Below are 21,640 nucleotides of genomic sequence, written 5' to 3' on the forward strand. Positions count from 1 at the left end.
TATTTTCACTTGACATGCATACAGAGCAGAATGATGGGATATTGGTCTAAAATTATTTTAGGTAGATACAAAATTTTGTTCAGTAATGTATCACTGCTTGTTACATTTGGATAGGTTAGGGATATATACTTCTCCATGTTTAGCCTGTATTAAAAACATTTGCAATGAGTGTGGTATGTCATGGTTGTGGTTGTCTCAAGATGTTCCCAATACAACATGGGTTATAAAAGCCGTGGAATTGAGACTGAAAGACCAGTGGATTGCAACCTGGCACAACAACATAGTAACAGAATCTCTGTGTAGTAACTACAAAATGTTTAAGGTGGATTATGGCATGGAGTGGTATATTTCAAGGTTACAGAAGAGCAACCGAATAATGGTGACGAGATTAAGAACTTGTACCAACAGATTGCCTGTTAATGCTGGCAGGCATCAAGGTGTTAATAGAGAAGATCGGGTTTGTAATAAGTGTGATGCTGGTGTTGTAGGAGATGAATTCCATGTTCTTTTTGAGTGCACTGGTAGTGAAATTGTAAGGTTGCGTGATATGTACTTACCAAGCTGTTATACACACAGGCCATCACATTTCAAATATATATCACTGATGCAAAACACCAATGTTAACGTTATGAAAAATTTAGCTCTATTCTTGAGGCCGGTGCTAAGCATGTTCAGATGAGTGTCAGGTGTTGGCGGTCATTATTCTCCTTCAATTATTTTTATTTCTTAGTACCTGCTTTTGTTACTTTTGTCAATGTATTTCATTATTGTTGTGTTTGTTTTGGTTAGTTATATAACCAGACATTTACTTGTTGCATGGACAACATGTTGTGTTATTTTTTTCTTTTGGAGGAGCTGTGCTCCATACTTTTTTTTATAAAGTCTGAGCTTAATCAATAAATTCAATTCAATTATATTCCACGTCCCTTGCGTAACACTGCAGGTCATAGCCTGGGGCGGAGGGAGAGGGTGGAGATGGCAGAGCACTAGCGGACCACCTGCCACACCTGCCTGCGCTCACTCCTCAGACAGTTCGTCAGCCGCGCCACGAAGTAAAAAAAGGTCGCATCTAAAACTTTACTAGTTCATCGATTTTTAACATGTAGCTGGCAAAATGAAAGGCCTTAGTTATCATCGAAAGTTTACGTTATTTATATTTTTTTCTCTTTTTATGTCATTTGTTATTGTAATGGTTTGATTGACTGATTGACTGATTCCAAGCTTTACTGTTTTTTCAATCTTTAAAATGTGGTTGTCAAGATAAAAGGTCTAAGTAGCGATATTACCATAAGTTGGCGTTACTGAATTTGTTTTCTCTTTTTTGTTATTTGTTACTGTAATTGATTGATTGATTTATTGACCGATTGATTGGGGTATGCAGTTATAGAGTCGCAATTGGTAACGTAATTCAGGATACGGACAAGACTATGTGGGGGAGGAGGATTTGTGTCGGTATTGTATTTTAAGACTTTCGCTTCTCACATCAGCTATTTCTAAAGGTCAAAGAGGGGGTCAGTCGGGTTCTAATGAGTGTTTCTTCAGGTTCAGGGTACAGAAGAAGGGTCAAACTACCACCAGGGTCATGAACCTACTCCTGGAAATGCCCACAACTCCTACGAAAGCCTTGTCAAATAGGTGTTCTTGGGCTACGAAATGTCTTATAATACGACCCCATTGATGTCGCTGAGTTGTTGGGGGTCAATGAGTGGGATAGTATCAGTGTAAGAACCATCAAATAATAATAATAATAATACAAAAAACATTCACGGGTGAGGTTGAGTGTAAGGGATATGGTGGAGGCTGGATGGGTGAACTTAGGGAGGGGGAAGCATAGGAATTATTTCATTGCTGGGGACACATACCTTGAAGGAGAGAGGCATTGATAAATTAGTGGAGGAGAGTGGCTTGCAAGGTTCTTGGGGAGAATTCTTTGTAGAGTTTAACTGGGAAATCAGAGTGTGTGGCGGGATATTTTACACGCGGATGCTGAAGGAGTTTGTGCAATTCCATGGTGTGTGTGTGTGTGTGTGTGTGTGTGTGTGTGTGTGTGTGTGTGTGTGTGTGTGAGGGGGCGCGAGGGTGCTGTTTCAATGCTACAAACACTACTGCTCTTTCCCATCTGTTACTCTTTTCCCTACGCCTGTACTGCTCTCTCTCTCTCTCTCTCTCTCTCTCTCTCTCTCTCTCTCTCTCTCTCTCTCTCTCTCTCTCTCTCTCTCTCTCTCTCCGGTATACATAACAAGGAAAATCTAGGTTTAACATCCTTAAAAAAAAAAGGAACGGAAAAAAAGGGGACTCTATATAATCACCAAAACTAATTTCATTTCACCACTCGAAAGAAAGTTAGTTTTTCACTCACCGCCTCCTGTGGCCTGAGGGGACCGTTGATTGGTGTAGATTTACGCGGCTTGTCCGGAGAGTGAATGATGGAGGAGGAGGAGGAGGAGGACGGGGGGGAAGAGGAGGGAGGAACGAGCAGGGAGGAACTTGTTGTTGAGGTTCGCTGGTGGCTCTGATGAAAGGTTGCTGAGGCGGCGGCGTAGAGTGGATGGATGTTTACACCACGCTCCCTGGAGGTGGTGGTGGTGGTGGTGGTGGTTGCCTGGGTGGTGGTGGGTATGAAGACAGGGAGGTGTGAGGGGGGTGTAGTAGAGGAGGAGGAGGATGACGAGGAAGAGGAGGGGGAGGAGGTGGTGTGTGAGGCCATGATCTGTTCGAGGGGCGTCGGGGTGGCCGCTCGGGAGAAGTTGTTAGTGGCCGTCATGTAAGGGATGGCCTGGATGAGTCCCGGGGGCCTGCTGGGGAGTCTGGCGGCTATGAGGGGGGCGGGGGTGGTGGTGGTGGGGGGGCAGGGCTGCAGGTTACACGCCCTCTGCTCCTGCGTCTCGATCCCCGCCCGCACGCACGCCTCCAGAAGCGGCTGATTGGGGAGGCAGCGGTAGGATCGGACCCTCACACCCCCATCACACGAGGTGGAGCATCCCGACCACACGGACCACGCCAGTTCTGTGGAGGAAAAAGTTGGATGATGGAGGGAAGGAGGAAGGATATATCGTGAGGCAAAGCGAGCCACCGACGCATCTGTATAGGAGGAAACTAACTTAGGGTCGTATTTCAAAACATTTCGTCGCCCAAGTTCACACATTTGGCAAGGCTTTCGTAGGAGTTGTGGGCATTTCCCGGGGTAGTTTTATGACCCTGGTGGTAGTCTGACCCTCTGTACTGTGAACCTAAAGAAACACTCATTAGAACCCGATTGACCCCCTCTTTGACCTATAGAAATAGTTGACGTGGGAAGTGAATGTGTCTTATAATATCAACCTAAGGGCCATATCACTAGACATTACCGCGCCCAAGCACACATATTAGACACGGTGTTCTTACGTAGGAGTTTTGGGTATTTCCAGGGGTAACTTAAATGACTCTAGTGGTAGTTTGACCCTTCTTCTGCACCATGAACCTAAGAAAACATCCATGAAAACACGATTGATCTCCTTCATGAACCTAAGGAAAAATCCATAAAAATCTCCTTCATGAACCTAAGTAAACACCCATGAAAACACGATTGATCTCCTTTTCGGCCAAAGTTGCCAGATTGTCTTACTCAGCCTCTTATATTTACCGACTTCTAACCCAAAAACTGTCTCGTGGACCCCAATGAGGAGATTCACTTATAATTATCGTTAAAATAGTTAATTCCTGATGTTTCTTGGCAATAGTTAGGCGTCAGAAACCGGTAAATACTATGCTCTGAGTACGACAATCTGGCAACGGTGTTTTCGGCCCTAAGATGATGTGAGAGGTGGAAGAGTCTCAGAATTACATCACAAAAGCCCACAACAATTCAATAACGGAGGGCGGGAGAGAGGAGGTGGATGAAGGAGAGAGGAGAAGAAGGATAACTAAAGGCAAGGATGGAACACAGCAAGACACCGACCCATCGTGAGAAGGAAACCAAAAACACTACAACAACAATCCAATTTCAAGTTTTGGAAGCCGTAACAAAGGCAATTAGAGGCGGAGGTCTTTGTTATGACGCGGACAAAAAATGGTTGATGATGATAAGGGTGGTGACAAAGGAAGACCCACGCCATCATCATCATCATCATCATCAATGTCAAAGCGAGGAGAGTGGTGGATGGTGGGGAGAGGGGAAACTGTAATGATTCTGAAGTCCCGTTTGTTTACCAGCAGGTACGGTACATCAGTCATTAGGTAAACATTAAGGGCGGAGTTATCATGTTACTTTAGGATAATTTCTTGAACAAATCGAAATGAGTAGTGATAATATTGCTAAGTTGGCGCCTTGTGATGTTATAGTTTTCTCATTCGTTTCTTGAGAGGAGGAAAATAAAGGGGTCGGGGGGAAGAGAACAACAACAACAACAAAAAAAATCGAGTGAATGAAAAAAAAAAAAGAATTCGAAATGCGTATTGCTAATATTGCTAAATTGGCGCATTATGACGTTATAGTTTTCTCATTCATTTCTTTGGGAGAAGGAAAAAAAGGGAAAAAAAGAACAGAATCGAGGGACGAAGACTGAAAAAAAAGTAACAAATCGAAATGCGTACTGGAAATACTGCTAAACTGGGGCATTGTGTTATATTATACTCGTAAGAAGAATCACATGCAGAGAAAACGGCGATTAGAGGCAACAGTACAATATAGGGAGATAATGTTGCTAAACTGGGGCCTTGTTTTATTATATTATACTCACAAGAAGAACCATACGTAGAGAAAACGGTGATTATAGGCTACAATTCAATATAGAGAGATAATATTGCTAAACTGGGGCCTTGTTTTATTATATTATACTCATAAGAAGAACCATACGTAGAGAAAACGGCGATTAGAGGCTACAATTCAATATAGAGAGATAATATTGCTAAACTGGGGCCTTGTTTTATTATATTATACTCATAAGTAAAAGCACACTCAGAAAAAACGGTGATTATAGGCCACAAAAACAATATAAAAAGAGAGATAATACTGCTAAGTTGTCGCATTGTTCTGTTATATTACACTCATAAGTAAGAGGGCAGGCAGATAACACGGTACTTCGAGGCTACAAAACAATATAAAAGGAGAGTAAAAAGTCGCCTTCTCTGTACCCCATTTGGTCCTCAGAGCCAATAAACAAAGAAGAACACCGACGCTACCGACACTACTTACCGCAACAAATTACGAAGCGCCACCGGACTTTAGAGAGTACTGTGAGTCTATTACCGCGGCTCTCTGCAGTGTGCGATGGGTTTACTACATGTACGAGCAGCGGTTTTAGTGCCCCCCGTCAATAAAGAGTCAAAGAGGTGAGAGGCGGAGGTCGTAAATTCCTTCGCTATCTATATTTTACAATGGTGCGTGTTAGCAGGAGCGGTGGTGGTGCTGGTTCTATTTTCCTCCTCCTGCTCCTCCTCCTCCTCTTCCTCCTGCTTCTTTTCCTTCTCCTTCTCCTCTTTTTTTACTTTTTCTTCCTCTTTTTCTCCTTCTTTTTCTTTTTTCTTTTTCTTCTTCCTCGTCTTCTTCCTTTCTCCTCCTCCTCCTCTTCCTACTACTACTACTACTACTACTACTACTACTACTACTACTACTAACTACTACTACTACTACATCTACTACTACTACTACTACTACAACTACCACTACTACTATGCCTAAAACGTAAAGATACATCGTCAACACACGTCCTTTGCTACGACTCTTCTTTCTTTTATTTCTTCTTCTTTCATATCAAGCCTCAACTCCGCCCTTGAGACCGACAAAACATGCAGTGATCGAGAGCTACGTGAGGCTGAGACACGCGGCCAACTGCACGCACCATGTCTCTCTCCCACAGTCTGTCTATCTCGTGTTTTGCCGAGTTCTTACCTATTCATCCAGTACCGGGAGGGAAAGGGCAGTGAGGTGTGCGCTAACTGGCCGGGACTGGAGAAAAAACCAAGTCTCTCCTCATCGATTTGTGTGTACTTAGTTAGGACGCTGAGCTACCTACAGATGTGCATGCAGTCGTGGCGGATGGAGAGAGATAACAGCAGAGGAGGAAGCGGTTGGAATATTAGGAAAGAGAAAAGAGGAAAAAGAGAGGCAAGAGGAGGAAGAAGGAGAGAAAGAGGATAAAAAACAAAGGGCAGTGGGGTGTACGCTAACTGGTCGAGACGGGAGAACAAACAGAGTCCCTCCTCCCCGATTTGTAAGTGGTTAGTTAGGACGTTGAGCTACCGACAGAGGTGCATGTATTCGTGGTAAAGAGGTGCACGGTGAAGGTGGTAAAGAAGAGAAGCGGCAGCCATGGCAACTGAAGAAACGAGACAAGAAGGAAAAGAAAGGCGACAAGAGAAAAAGGGAGAGGAAGATGACAACAACAACAACAACAATAGCAGTAACGACAACAACGAGATGAGCGGTAGCAACAGTAGGGAAAAGAGGAAGAAAAAGAAAGACAAGAAGACGGAAGAGGAGGAGGGAGAGGACAACAACAACAATAGCAATAACGACAACAACGAGATGAGCGGTAGCGACAGTAGGGAAGAGGAAAGAGGAATAAAAAGAAAGACAAGAAGATGGAAGAGGAGGAGGGAGAGGACAGAGAATATCACTCTCATCTACGGCGACAAGGAGATGAAAGACAACAATAATAATAAGAAACCCGAAATGAGAAAACAACAAAACAATGACAACAACAGGAGCAAAGAAAGGAAAACTAGAGTACCACCACCACCACCACCACCATTAACACTAACAATGCAAGCTATTATTTTCTTCTGGAACCCTCCCGTCTTTACTTAGATAACAGGGCTGTATTGTTCCCGCACACACACACACACACACACACACACACACACACACACACACACACCTGTTGGATGCTGGTTCTTGACTACCTGGTGCGGCTTCGAGCAAGGTGAGATATAGGGCACGGTACGTAATCCCTATAAAGACTCCCTGGGTGACGATATACCAGCTTGACTCCAATGTTCGGGGCACTACGGGATCACATTCTATTATTTGTGCTTCATGGTATCGCTGTAAGCTACCCGATATAAGTTGTGGGGATGCTTTAATTTCCTTTCCTCCCAACCAACTTTTGTGTGGCTCTTTATCGCTTCTTGCAGTCAGACTCAGCTTAAACATCATTACCATTGACTCCTTCATCGTCATCAGGGTCAGTGTAGTTACTTTCCGCACCGATGGAGAAGGGAGACGCCCCGTAGAGGAAAAGGAGACGGAAAAGGAGGAGGGGGAAGAGGAGGAGGAGGAGGAGGAGGAGGAGGAGAAGGAGCAGGAGGAGGAGGAGGAGGAGGAGGAGGAGGAGTAATAGTAGGAAGGGAGGAGGAAAAGTAGCGAAATATTCAAGTTAATTAGCGGGAGGTCAAGGCAGTCCACTACATCAAAGAGCAAACACTCCGACCTTATCTTCGCGCCTCGCCGCCTCTATCCACCCCCGGTTACGAGTCTCGCCGACCTATGCAGTCACAAATTTCCAAGGTGTCGGCAAGTGTCTCATAACTCAGGGGGTCCGTGCTTAAGGTACTCCAGACACGAAGGCGAACCACACCAAACACCTCGCGCTAAACATCAAAAGTGGCAGGATGGTGGAAATTGTTCTCTCTCTCTCTCTCTCTCTCTCTCTCTCTCTCTCTCTCTCTCTCTCTCTCTCTCTCTCTCTCTCTCTCTCTCTGTTTGTCGTCTTAAATTGACTGTCTTTTCTCTGTATGTTTATCAATTTGTCTCTCTCTCTCTCTCTCTCTCTCTCTCTAACATGTTTTCTCTTTCGCTCTCCGAGAAAACTGATCAATGTTTTAAAAAATACTTAATGTTTTCACGAATGTACAGAGATCAACATTTTTATGATGATCGATGACTGCGCACGAGGAGAATGGCGTAAAAAAAACTCAGAACAAGTAAATCAAGACTGCACAAATTTTTTCTCTTCTTCACCAACGAAGTATGAAATGAATAAATAATCACAGTGGTCCAGTGTAACACGATTGATTGACTCAAAATAAGAAAATAAGCTCGACCCTTCAACTTCTTTTCAACTATATCAGTAGAAATGCAACGTTTGTTTGTCTCTGATTAATGTAAAAAAATAAGGTTTAAGGACAGACCACCAGTCAAGACCATAGGGTCTCTGGTCTGATTTTCTATGTAAATCTCTCTCTCTCTCTCTCTCTCTCTCTCTCTCTCTCTCTCTTTTCCTTTCCCTTTTCTCCACTCTTCCTCCCTTCTCTCCTTTCCTCATAATAACTTTACAGGAATTTCTCCACAAAGACTTTGGGTACACTCTATTTATTGCTACGAGTGGGTCAATTTTTTTGCGGCAATTAAAAGAAAAAGTCGTGTTTCTTTCGTGGCATAGAAATGAAAGGAAAAAGCGTCGTCTCGCAATGATTAATGTCTTTTTTTTATAGAAGGAGGTTCAGGTAGCTCCCGTAAGTAATAATTGACAGCGGTTCTGTTTTTTCTCATCTTCCTTGTATGGTATTTTAAGTATTGGCTATTTTTACCGCCTTTTTGTAGCTTCACCACTGACCTGCACCAATCCGGACGGGGTGAGTCATGTAAGAGAGCAGGTGACCCACATGAATCGAATACGGTTAGTCATACCGATGCCGATGATGACCCAGTTGATGGTGGCTCGGGAAGGGGCTGCCCATTCGCAACACCAGCGCTCAGTCAAGTCCTCGATGAATCGGATGCAGTTTACGTTTGCCAGTGAGTCATTTTCCTCGAAGAGTCGGATCAGTTTAAGAGCCTAGTAATAGTTTGACAGGGCTTTTGAAACCATGAACGTGAAAACACACTTATGAGAACCCGCCCAACCTTCTTTGTGACCTCTGGAAATATTTGTTGAGGGAGCCGAGAGCGTCTGAGAATACGACCCTGAGGAGCAGCAGGGGGCAGTGGACGCAGACGGGAACAGCGGACAAGACGCTCAAGGGTGACAAAAGGTGTGGTGAAAAAAACCTGAAAATTAATTAAAAAAATGTTTCGTACCCAAGGAAGTAAGTGGAAGGGGATGGATGGAGGGCGAGAGAAAAAGACCAAACCGTAATCTTCGACTGTAAAAAGCGGACCAAGTTTTCTTTTCTGCTCTCTTACTTCTTAACACGCAGGACCTAATACGGAAACCTTAATTACTTTCGCGCGATTCTTTAATTATTCGCCGCTCATGACGCAGCACAACTAAATAAGCCACCTCTGCGGATTCTTTACAGGAGCAGCGAATAGCGGGCTTTGTTTTTTATTGCTGTTTCCCTTTTTTTTCGTGCCCTTGTGCTGTTTCCTTTGCTGTAAAAAAAAAAAAAAAGCAGCCCCACTGAGTCGGTATTTTAGATGCTTCCGCCACTTACGTCAACTATTTTTAAAGGCCAAAAAAGAAGATCAATCGGGTTCTCATGAGTGTTTTTTTAGGTTCACGGTACAGAAGAAGGGTCAGACTACCACCAGGGCCATGAAACTATCCCTGGAAATAGCCCCAAACCCCTACGAAAGCCTTGTTAATTGTATGTGGTTGGGAGGTGAGGATGTTTAAGAATATGGTCCTTCATGGTCTTTCCCCTCCACCTCGCTGTGTAAGATTTATCGCAGGGTTTATTAAGAGGAGTGGTGAGGGATTTGTGTTTGAAGTGTGGCCAGTAAGTCTTCGTGAGGTGATTTTTTTTCTCTTCGCTGAAAAAAAAAATCACCTCACGAAGACTTACTGGCCACACTTCAAACACAAATCCCTCACTAATCCTCTTACTAAACCCTACGATAAATCTTACAATCTCCTTCCTTCTTTCCTCTTATCTCCCACCCACAGGCGACGACATTTTTTAACTATCCCTTCATTCATCTTTCTTTCGGAGGGAGCCTTGAGGGAACATAAAGAACGGTGACTGGACACAAGAGGTGGAAGAGGAATGGAGGGCGGTGGAAAAGGGACAGGGAGGGAGGGAGGGAGGGAGAGGGGGAGCGGAAGATGGAGGAGGCAATACATGAGCCCTTGTGATTACCTGGCGGGAGGGGACGGGAGGCGGAAGGCGGGAGGAGGGGGTGACAGGTGGAAACGGCCTCAGGAAATGGGTCGGGAGGCGCGGAGGAAAGGTACAGATTGGGCTCGAGAGGCTGAATAAAAAAAAATTAAATAAATAAATCGAGGCGGGTCAGAGTATCGCCTTAATAAGTAACGCGTCATCATCATCAATGGCGCCGTTTCAACGACCTGAAGAGAAAAGAAAATGGGATCCAGACTCGTGGAAAGGATTAAGTGTCAAGATTAAAATAAATAACCCTGGCAAATGGGCTGCGCGTCCTCTCTCGCGTACGCGGGGCTCAGGGGCGGCTCGTATTCTTCCACATTTCGGCGCCCCCCCACCCCCCCACCCCCAACCCCCAACCCCCCACCACACACACACACACACACACACACACATACACACACATTTTTCACAAGGCTTTCGCAGGAGTTTTAGGCATTTCTAGAGGTAGTTTCATGACCTTTCCGGTAGTGTGATCATTCTTTTGTGCCATGGGTCTACAAAAAAGACTCATTACGACGCGACTGATGTCCTTTTTGGCCTTCAGAAAGAGTCGATGTGAGAGGCGGAAGCGTCCAAGAATACCGACCCTGGATCTCGTTTCACCTAATCACAGTCAAGAGTCCATTACTATTTTTCTTTGCCGCGCTGAAGCCCCGGAGAGCCGCGATAATGTTCCGGGGCTTTGTACGGCTCGGGGAGGCTCTGTGTGCTGCGGGGAACGGTTAGGGGATGATGTTGATGCTGATATGATAATAAGAAAACGACGGAAGCGAGGATGATGATGGTGCTGACGATGAGGGTGATGAGGATGAAGGCTCAGGATTGTACTCTCCTAAGATCAAAAGGTACATGCAATGGTGTGTCTACTCAATAAGCTTTTCTATCTATCTATCTATCGTTCTGTATTTCTATCGTCTATCCATCTATCTATCTATTCATCTAAGCACACACATATACACAAGTGCACACAGACGCATCTCACACCCACACCCACACACCCACCCACCCACCCACACACACACACACACATACACAAGCCCTCAAACAAAACTACTTATAACCCAGCGCTACCGAAATTCATATTGGATATTTTTATAACAAAATCACGGGAACGCAAGAGTGGGAGAGTGAACGGGATCCGCAAAGCCATTTAAAAAGTTATGACGGCGAAAAATTACAATATATTTGCGGGAGTGACTGGCGCTGGCAGGCCCGGCAGTCACTCCATCACCGAGGCGGCGTTTTTACCATCAAGCCCAAGCCGAACCCATTTATCTCGTGCCCGATCAGTAGTTAAAGTATCGGTCTATCTATCTATCTATCTATATCTTTCTATCTATCTAATTAACTGTCTATCTATCCATGTTTCTTTCTATCTATCTATATATGTCTTTATTTTCTCTCTCTCTCTCTCTCTCTCTCTCTCTCTCTCTCTCTCTCTCTCTCTCTCTCTCTCTCTCTCTCTCTCTCTCTCTCTCTCTCTCTCTCTCTCTCTCTCTCTCTCTCTCTCTCTCTCTCTCTCTCTCTCTCTCAGGTAAACGAGGCTGAAAGCTTTTGCACTTTCTATTTTGTTAATTTCCTCCGCCAGGCTTCTCTCTGCCGTACAATTTTGCGGTGACCTTTACGGACCATTCAGATAGATAGCATTGGGTCATTTATACCAGCAGACGGGAGCCCACTTAGTAACAGACACTATCATGGCTATCAACGAGCACTTCCTGTCGGTGTTTACTTAAGAGAATGTGTCGTCATTACCGGAAGTCGATCAGGTATTTACTGGCGGGAGGGGGGACGGAGGCGGAGGAAGGGGGGGAGGAGGAGGAGGGAGGGGGGGGACGAGATGTTAGTATAAATAGAGACAGTCATTAAAGAGACAAATGGGCTTGGGGAAACAAAGTCCCCAGGTCGAGACAATATTTTCTTATAGTAAGTCTCTCAAACTTGGTGCCGTGATTGCAGGGGGGACATATATTCCCTCGAAGCAGTGCAGAGAAGGACGACCAAAATGATCCAAGACCTTCAAACTTACCAAACAGAGGACTGAAGAAGCTTCATTTTATTTGTTTTAGAAAGGCGTAAGTGTCAAATGAGTTAAGTGGACTAATACGAGCGATTTAGGTATTTATAGTGAAAGCATATGTTAGGACACGTGGCAACATAAACATATCGGATAAAGTCCGGCCCAAGAAGGAGATAGGTAAAAACTGATGAATGAATAGGGTAGGTAACGAGTGGAACAAATTAAACAGACATGTAGATGTAATCTGGAAAGGTAAAAAAAAAGAGAGAAACATGATAACTGCAAGGAACAAATAAAGTCAAGGAAAACTAGGATGTGCTCACCGAATTTCTTGTCGTGGTGGCCGCCTCCTGACCCCTCCAGCAGGTCCTCGTCATCGGTGGCCCGCCAAGTGTCCACAGCCATGGGCATCTTACCCCTGTCGGTCCCTTCAGCCTTGGCGGGGCGGTGGCCGTCGTTCATTTCCATTCCCTCAAGGTCCATCTTGGTCGAGTCCTCCTCAGCACTGGAAATGGCTTCTTCAAGATCATCCTGGTGTACCTCTTCCTTCACTGTCTCCTCCTCTTCCTTCTCCTTTTCCTCCTCCGTTTCCGTACTGTGTCTTTCCGGGGCTTCAGGCTCTTCCTCCTTCCTATCGTCGTGGTCTGCGTCGTCACCTTTTTCAGAGCCCATTTTTTCGGTCCTGAAGACATCCATTTCCTCATTCACAGTCTTGTTCACTTCCTCCTCCTCTTCCTCCTCCTTCTCCTCCTTCCTATCCTGTTCTTCTTTCGGCGCCGGGGATGATGTTGTGGAGGAGTAGGAGGAAGGTCTGTCTGTCGCTCCTGCCGCAGTGGTCGTCTCCGCCTCACCGCTGGTGGTGTAGTCGTCGAACTCATCATACACGTAGTCCGGGAAGTCGTTGTAGTTGAGGCCGTTGTAGAGGTCGTAGTCGCCGCCATAGTCGTAGCCGCCCACGTACACCTTGTCCCCGTAGTGGCTGTAGGCGTAGTCGTCGTAGTCGTAGTCGTCAGCAGTGTGATGGGGGTGTGGCCGGTCCACGCCGAGAGGCCGACCCGAGTCCTGGGGAAGAGTGGAGGTGCATGTGGTTGTGATGGTGGTGGTGGTGGTGGTGAAGGAAAAAGGAAAATCATGTGGTGGTGGTTGTGGTGGTGATGGTGGTGATGAAAGAAAAGGCAAAGCCATGTGGTGGTAGTGGTGATGATGAAGGAAAAGGGAAAGCCATGTGCTGGTGGTCGTGGTGGTGGTGAACATAAGAACATTAGAACATAAGAACATATTGAGACTGCAAGAGGTCGACTGGCCTACACAAGGCAGCTCCAGATTCACCCCCACTACCACCTGTCATCCTCGTCCATGTAGCTACCAAGTTTAATTTTAAAACAAGCTAACGTCCATGCACTGACTATACGATTGGTGAGTCTATTCCATTCCAACACCACTCTATTACTCAACCAACGCCTGCCTATTTCCCTCTTAAATCTATACTTTTCTAATTTAAATCCATTACTGCGTGTTCTATCATGCTGGCTAATTCTTAATACTTTACTTATATCGCCTTTGTTGTAACCCTTAACCCATTTGAATACCTCTATCAGATCTCCCCGCACTCTTCGTCTTTCTAGAGAATGTAAGTTGGGATGTTTTAGCCTGTCTTGATATGGGAGGTTCCTAAGCCCCTGAATCATCTTGGTCATCCTCCTCTGAACTGATTCTAGCAAGTTGATGTCCATTCTGTAGTGTGGGCACCAAAACTGGACAGCATAATCTAAGTGGTGGTGGTGGTGGTGAAGGAAAAGGGAAAGCCATGTGGTGGTAGTGGTGGTGGTGGTGGTGAAGGAAAAGGGAAAGCCATGTGGTGGTGGTGGTGGTGGTGGTGGTGAAGGAAAAGGGAAAGCCATGTGGTGGTGGTGGTGGTGGTGGTGGTGGTGGTGGTGGTGGTGAAGGAAAAGGGAAAGCCATGTGGTGGTGGTGGTGGTGGTGGTGGTGGTGGTGGTGAAGGAAAAGGGAAAGCCATGTGGTGGTGGTGGTGGTGATGGTGGTAGTGGTGGTGGTGGTGATGGTGGTAGTGGTGGTGGTGGTGATGGTGGTAGTGGTGGTGGTGGTGGTGGTAGTGGTGATAGTGTTGGTTGTGAAGGAAAAAGAAAAATCTTGCACCGCTACATATACTGTAACTACTATTACTACTACTACTACTACGACTACTACTTTTTTTTTAAACTACTTACTACGGCCTCCATCCATTAGAGTTGGGTTGTGAGAGGTATCTTTTCTCATATCCTTTCACACATTAATTCATTGGCCCCAGCTAGCCAATGACTGTGGCCGACAACCATCTTTATTTAGTACTACAAACATTATTAAACACATTGTTCTTAAGCTAACAGAGCCAGTGGTTAATACAGCTACTGCTACAACTACTACTACTACTACTACTACTACTACTACTACTACTACTACTATTACTACCACTACTACTACTACTACTACTACTACTACTACTACTACTACTACTACTACTACTACTACTACTACTACTACGCATTCATTCTTTTTACGTGCGTCATCCAGTGGAACACTTTGATGACATGAAGCCATGGTTTAAAAATAATATAAAAGGAGGCGCGCTGCCCTTTGCCTCAGAAAAAAAATCGCGAGGTCTTGATTCGAAGTTTACTGCACCTTCCCTTTAGAGAAAGTTTTTTCAGTCCAATAAGTGAGAACAAATATTTTTTTCTTGGTAATATCTTTATAGTTCTTGAGGCTCATGAATTCTGCTCTTTAGTGAACATCATAAAATGACAATGACGATTATTAAGTTGTAAATTGGTGGTACATTATGACTTCTCCAGTATATATTAACGTTGTTATTTCGTTAAATGTTTAAACTTCTGACGCTCTCAAAGCCTTCTTATGATAACATAAAAACAAACTTGTCTCTACCCTTTCCCGGATTACCATCGACGCCCCTTCTCTCAGCCAACTCTTCGCGCCTCAGCTCCTCGCAGTTCATGTTGACCCACGAAGGTTGAGGATCAACATGTTTTTTGTGTCCTGGCGTAGCTTTATTGACATAATCTTTTGTGGTCTTGTTTTTTCTTGGGGTGATGTAGTGGACCGCAGCTTATCCAACTAATAATCATCTCCGAATGGTCTCGGCAACCTGACAGCGAAGGGCGTTCACTGCGTCCCGCTGCGCGGTCACTTTGTGGCGTCAGGCTCGGCCTTGCAAGGTTGACTAGTGTTGCGTCGAGGCCTTTTTGTTTCCACTGTCTCACGGTAAATATTCTTCAGATCCATTGACTAAGAGAGCGTGCACCCATGCCTGGCCTTCTTTCATTTTTATTTCTTATGTTCTGTGAAACAATAAAGGTAAACCGACTACTAACACTGACAGACGCCAGAATATGGGTGAAAGTACAATCGAGTTTTTGCCGTCCTTTCCTCCTTTCACTACATCCCACCCTTCCCGTATAGGTTCCTTCTCTTGAGAGCTCTTTTGAGGGCACGTTCAGCTTTAGTTTCAAAAGGTATCAAGGATGTGTCAGCATACCTTTTGTGAAGGGATCCAGGTCGGCTTTTTTTATAATCTCTTTTTATCAAGACGACTCGACTTTTATTGCATCCTCATATTATGAGACGTAGAGTTTAATTAAACAAAATTAACCACGGCATCGGCTGACGGCGCTGGAGGCATTGGGAGTGTTTCCATCAACGCTGCTTCACATATTTGTTCCCGCTCCTGAGATAGTTTGACTTTCATACATATATTTTTTTTTACGTTATGGCCTATAACGCCGGTAGGCTTTCTTCAGGCTCAAGCCCGTCATGGCGCAGGCAAGTATTCATAGAGGCGTCATCTATGCTTGGCTCATGCTGACCCCCGGAGATCATTCGAACCCGCGTCGTCCAGAACGCGGTGAATGCGGGGCCCGCACGCAAACCACTCAGCCACCGTCTCCCCAAATTATACATTCATTTTCCATTCCGCCTCGCCAGGAAACCTGCCTATATTATGACGGTGTTATAATTTTTTTCCTCAGCTCTTCATGTAGGTTAACGAGACCATGTTAGTGACTACCCACATGTTGTCCTAAAGACCATCTATCAACCCAGACTTTAGATTCTCTCTCTAAAAAAAATATCAAAGATGAGCTACAGGGGACAGCATGAGCCAAGCAAGATTGCGCCACTATAAATACTTGCCTGTCATAGCGGCCTGGGGCCGACCATTAGGCCTCACCAAGAAGGCCTACCGGCACCACAGTCTAAAACGTGAAAAAAGTGACATTTTTGCCTTCCTAACTTGCTGTCTTTTGCCTTTGTTTATCACCATGTACCTTCGATATTGGATCAAGAATGTACTGCTTCCAGATATCTCGTTCCTTGTTCAAAGTTCCGGCGCGCGGTATGTTCGATGGCAAAAATTTTCCTCTTACTCAAGCCTCTCGACAATATCACCTTTGCATAGTGCTTACTTTTAACCGCGGCGCAGTCTCATACAAAAGTAAATTTACGGCATGTACTGGGCTTTATCTTTTTTCTTTTCTAATCTGGGCCACTCCCGCGGTGTGTGTGTGTGTGTGTGTGTGTGTGTGTGTGTGTGTGTGTGTGTGTGTGTGTGTGTGTGTGTGTGTGTGTGTGTGTGTGTGTGTGTGTGTGTGTGTGTGTGTGTGTGTGTGTGTGTGTGTGTTTCGTCACGTGGGCAAGTTATCCTTTCTTGCCTCACCATTTTTTCTATTTTTCTTTTCATTTTCCTCATGCGTGGGGCAGAAGTAAAAGAGATGACAAAAAGCGACCTCAATATCTACCACTAATGAGGCAAAGGGTAACCACTGTGGGGGGCTCGACAAAAAGTCCTCCCATATCCCCAATTTACACTCTCTACAACCCTCCTCGACTTCAAACGCTTTCTACCTCTACACGCCCTCGGGTGGAATGTAGGCGCTGAAGGCCGCGTGTTTCATTCACTCTCAGCCAAAGACCCAGTTTTGCTACATTCTACGCGTGTGTGTGAGGGGGGGAGGGGACGTTTGGGGTTGGGGTTTCTAGGGGGAAGGTGCGTCTGAGAAGGGGAGGGAGAAAGAAAGGTGGCCAGATACTTGTGGGGCCTTTCTCCGCTCTTAATACCACTTTTATTGGCCTTTGAATTTATAAGGCCAATGGTTTGGTTTCACTTGAACAATGAGTCGCCAGTGATACCAGAAGGCGTTGGCTCCCCTTGTGTGACCGGAGAGGGATTTTTTGTTTGTCGACGGCTGTATAGTGTAATGATACTCGTGTGAATGGGGTGTTGTAAGCAGTCTTCTTTTTTTTTTTTCTTCAACTTCTTCTTCTTCTTCTTTTTCTTCTTCTGCTTTTTCTTCATCTTTTTTTCTTCTTCTTCTCTTGTTCTTGTTCTTGTTCTTGTTCTTGTTCTTCTTGTTCTTGTTCTCCTTCTTGTTCTTCTTATCATTATTATTATTATTACTATTATTATTATCATTATTACTACTACTACTACTACTACTACTATGATTATTGCTACTACTACTACTATTATTATTATTATTATTATTATTATTATTATTATTATTATTATTATTATTATTATTATTATTATTATTACTTTTAAGGGATTGTGTTGCAGACTGTCCATGCTGTTGTTGTTGTTTGTTGTTGTTGAGAACCATGAAAAAAAATGAAAAAAAAAATAATAACGATATCGATCCAGAGTCCCCCGACGTGGATAAAAAAAAAGAAAAAGTGAGAGGAAGAAAAGGAAAAGAATAAAAAGAAAAAAAAGGAAGGGGCAAAGACAACACCTAATAAGTTAACAGGTAGGTGTGTGCGGTAATTTCCCTCAGACACATTAAGGTTGGTACTATAAGGCACTGTCCCTTCTCACATCAACTATTTATAAAGGTCAAAGAGAGGGTCAGTCGGGTTCTAATGAGTGTTTCCTTAGGTTCACGGTGCAGAAGAAGGGTCAAACTAACACCAGGGTCATAAAACTACCACTGGAAATGCCCACAACTCCTAGGAAAGCCTTGTCAAATGTGTGTTTCCTTAGGTTCATGGTACAGAAGAAGGGTCAAACTAACACCAGGGTCATAAAACTACCACTGGAAATGCCCACAACTCCTACGAAAGCCTTGTCAAATATGTGTTCTTGGGTGGCGAAATGTCTTACGATACGACCCTTAATTATTTTACCACGCTCTTCCTAATGAGGGACGAACCTGCCAGTGCTGCCCTGAACGTTAGCGCACCACGACACAATTCCGAGCTTTTCTTTTGCCGGAGAGAGTCTAATTTCATGTCTGGGTATGTATATTCTTCATAACTCGTGCGCGCCCCTCTAATTCGCACTTACAACCGTTGAAAACAAGCTGCCATGATAAAGTGGGCCGAGTTAAGCATTCTCAGAAGTAAAAATATGACCCTTCACTAATTCAAGGCTCCCCTAATTTTCTCTGATATGACCATGCACTTACTGAAAGGGTGCGTGTCAACTAGCGTCCATCATCTTCGGCTAAAACCGGTTTGCTTAGGGTGGTCGTTTTTGTTTCACAGGTAATAATTGTTTTGGCACGATCCTCCCCGCCATGCCACGGTGATTAGTGCACCGACGCCCCGCTCTCCGGCTGTTTACTACGAAGATGTATCATGTTTACTATTTAGGGCACGCCGGGAGACATAACCTTGACATAAAACACACGAGAAAGGATATCAAATTTTTCTCTCTCACACACACACGCACACACACACACACACACACTGTCTGCTCTTTTCGTCTCTTAACCACCGTGATCAATGGCGCAACTCTTATTGTATATCATTATCGACCGCCGACCTGTTATCTCTGTGATTTATACGCTCCGCCGCGCCTCGCCGACACCTCGCGGCTTTATGAACTTTCGGAAGGTTCTTGGTTCTATCGCAGGCAAGTCAACCCTCATTCCACTGTTCCCTTTGATTAATGAAGATCCTTTGTTTTCAGTGCTGTTTTAGTTTCACGTTAAAACAAGTTCTTATGGATATAATTTGGTGGCATTAAGAATTATGAAAGCCTCATGTGCAGCATCTACAACCAGCAACCGGTCTTGCTACATCTGTAACTGTTCATACTGCCACTACAACTACAACTACAACTACTACTACTACTACTACTACTACTACTACTACTACTACTACTACTACTACTACTACTACTACTACTACTAATAATAATAATAATAATAATAATAATAATAATAATAATAATAATAATAATAATAATACCAGCAATAATAATAACAATAATAATAATAATAATAATAATAATAATAATAATAATAATAATAATAATAATAATAATAATAATAATAATAATAATAATAATAATAATAATAATAATAATAATAATAATAATAATAATAATAATAATAATAATGCTACTACTACTAATAACTCTTTGAAATTGAATTTTCAACTTGGAAAACATGCCACCGAGTCCAGAAGGCTTCCAAGAATGCTTCAAATATATAGATTTCTACCTCCAACAACAAAACAAATTATTTCATAAGGGGAGGAAAAGTTGGGATGACGAAGTGAAGAAAAACTCGTGACCTCAACATGGAAGAGATAATAATAATAATGATAATAATAATAATAATAATAATAATAATAATAATAATAATAATAATAATAATAATAATAATAATAATAATAATAATAATAATAATAATAATAATAATAATAATAATAATAATAATAATAATAATAATAATAATAAAAGAGAAAAAAAGTAAAAGAAAGAAAAAGAAGAAGAAGAAGAAGAAGAAAAAGAAGAAGAAGAAGAAGAAGAAGAAAAAGAAGAAGATGAAGAAGAAGAAGATGAAGAAGAAGAAGAAGATGAAGTAGAAGAAGAAGAAGAAGAAGAAGAAGAAGAAGAAGAAGAAGAAGAAGAAGAAGAGGAAGAAGAAAAGAAAATGAACAAAAACAAGAAGAAAGAAAAGGAGAAGAAGAAAAAAAAAGAAGTAGAAGCGAAAGAAAAAAGAAGGAAGGGGACGAAGAAATTAAAAAAGAAAAGGAGATGAAAAAAAACAAAAAAAAAACAAGCCGAAAACAAGTACAGGCCCAACCAACAACAAGAATAAGATGTGAAGCCATGACACCAAATGAGATAGCGAACAAATAGGAATCAAGATGGGGATGCCGATAATAACTGAATGGGGAGGCCGACCGAGCCCTGTGAATATTAATGAGGTTGCGGCGGGAGAGCGGGAGGGAGGAAGGGTGAGGGGGGAGGCTTTTAACACATACCTGCAGGCTGGTGTCGATGATTGGAATGGGCTCGGGCTTACACTGCTTCGCCACGGCTTCAGGAGAGCGGCTGACGGTGAACTGTTCCATCTCCCCCTACACGCACGAACGCACACACGCAGCGGGAAGAGATAAACAGACTCAGGATTAATGTGAAATATAAAGAAACTCACAAGCTTTAATTAAATATATATATATAAAAAAAAAACATAATATAATCTTTTCCTATTATGATACGACCGACCAGGAAGTATAGCAATTAATTAGCGGCCCGTCCACTTTTTTTTTAATCAAATGTTTAGGATAGTTTTTGTCTTTATGGGGAGACTTTAATCTTTCAATGTGTGTGTGTGTGTGTGTGTGTGTGTGTGTGTGTGTGTGTGTGTGTGTGAGAGAGAGAGAGAGAGAGAGAGAGAGAGAGAGAGAGAGAGAGAGAGAGAGAGAGAGAGAGAGAGAGAGAGAGAGAGAGAGAGAGAATCTATTTCCCTGCGTCAGCGTCCCTGTATGTGATAAGCCACTCTTAATGCAATCATGTTTCCTGCTTCGCCGCACAGTCCAAACAACGGAATCCCCGGCTATTCTGCGTCGTCAACCTCGGAAATTGAAGTTCTCGGAGGCGGCATCAAAAATAACAGCGAGGAGAAAAGATTTATTCGACTTACTGCTGCATGTTCCTACTTCTTCTACTACTATACTGCAACTGATAATACTGATGCTACTACTGTTTCTTTTCCTTCTTCTTCTTCATCTACTACTACTACTACTACTACTACTACTACTACTACTACTACTACTACTACTAATAATAATAATAATAATAATAATAATAATAATAATATTGCTACTACTACTACTACTACTACTACTACTACTACTACTGCTACTACTACTACTACTACTACTACTACTACTACTACTACTACTAATAATAATAATAATAATAATAATAATAATAATAATGGCTTATAAACGCAATCATCAAAGGAGAGTTTCATCCTTAAAAAAAAACAGCAATTAAGTCTAAAGCTTCCTACCGCCTCAGGTGTCACCAACAAAAACAACAACAACGAAATAAAACAGTAAGAAGATTAACAGCATGAGCAACTCAATTTCCGCTACCCGATAACGCCGACGGAAATAAAAATGGGCATCAACAGCGACTGGAACAAAATGAAAGAAAAAAAAATATATAAAAAAAGCAAAAATAATACCGGGCACAGAACATAAACACAAAAACAACAATAACATGGACAATCAAGGCTCCATAATATCCACTTTTTCGAACAAACTTGATACCACCATCACCAC

The 21,640-nt window shown here is 43.2% G+C and overlaps 1 protein-coding gene across 7 annotated transcripts in view; it reads right to left on the reverse strand.

The window, feature by feature from the left end:
- LOC127006447 (uncharacterized) overlaps positions 1 to 21,640 on the reverse strand; it is a 398,934-nt gene that overhangs the window by 38,102 nt on the left and 339,192 nt on the right. For all 7 annotated transcript variants that reach the window (XM_050876409.1, XM_050876407.1, XM_050876427.1 and 4 more), the window contains 3 exons: positions 20,333 to 20,428; positions 12,370 to 13,108; positions 2,360 to 3,006 (listed from right to left, as the gene is read on the reverse strand). In XM_050876409.1, coding sequence (XP_050732366.1) covers positions 2,360 to 3,006; positions 12,370 to 13,108; positions 20,333 to 20,428 — 1,482 coding nt within the window. The remainder of the gene's footprint in view (positions 1 to 2,359; positions 3,007 to 12,369; positions 13,109 to 20,332; positions 20,429 to 21,640) is intronic.

This window comes from Eriocheir sinensis, chromosome 3 (genome assembly GCF_024679095.1).
Source record: "Eriocheir sinensis breed Jianghai 21 chromosome 3, ASM2467909v1, whole genome shotgun sequence".
Classification (NCBI taxonomy): Eukaryota; Metazoa; Arthropoda; class Malacostraca; order Decapoda; family Varunidae; genus Eriocheir; species Eriocheir sinensis.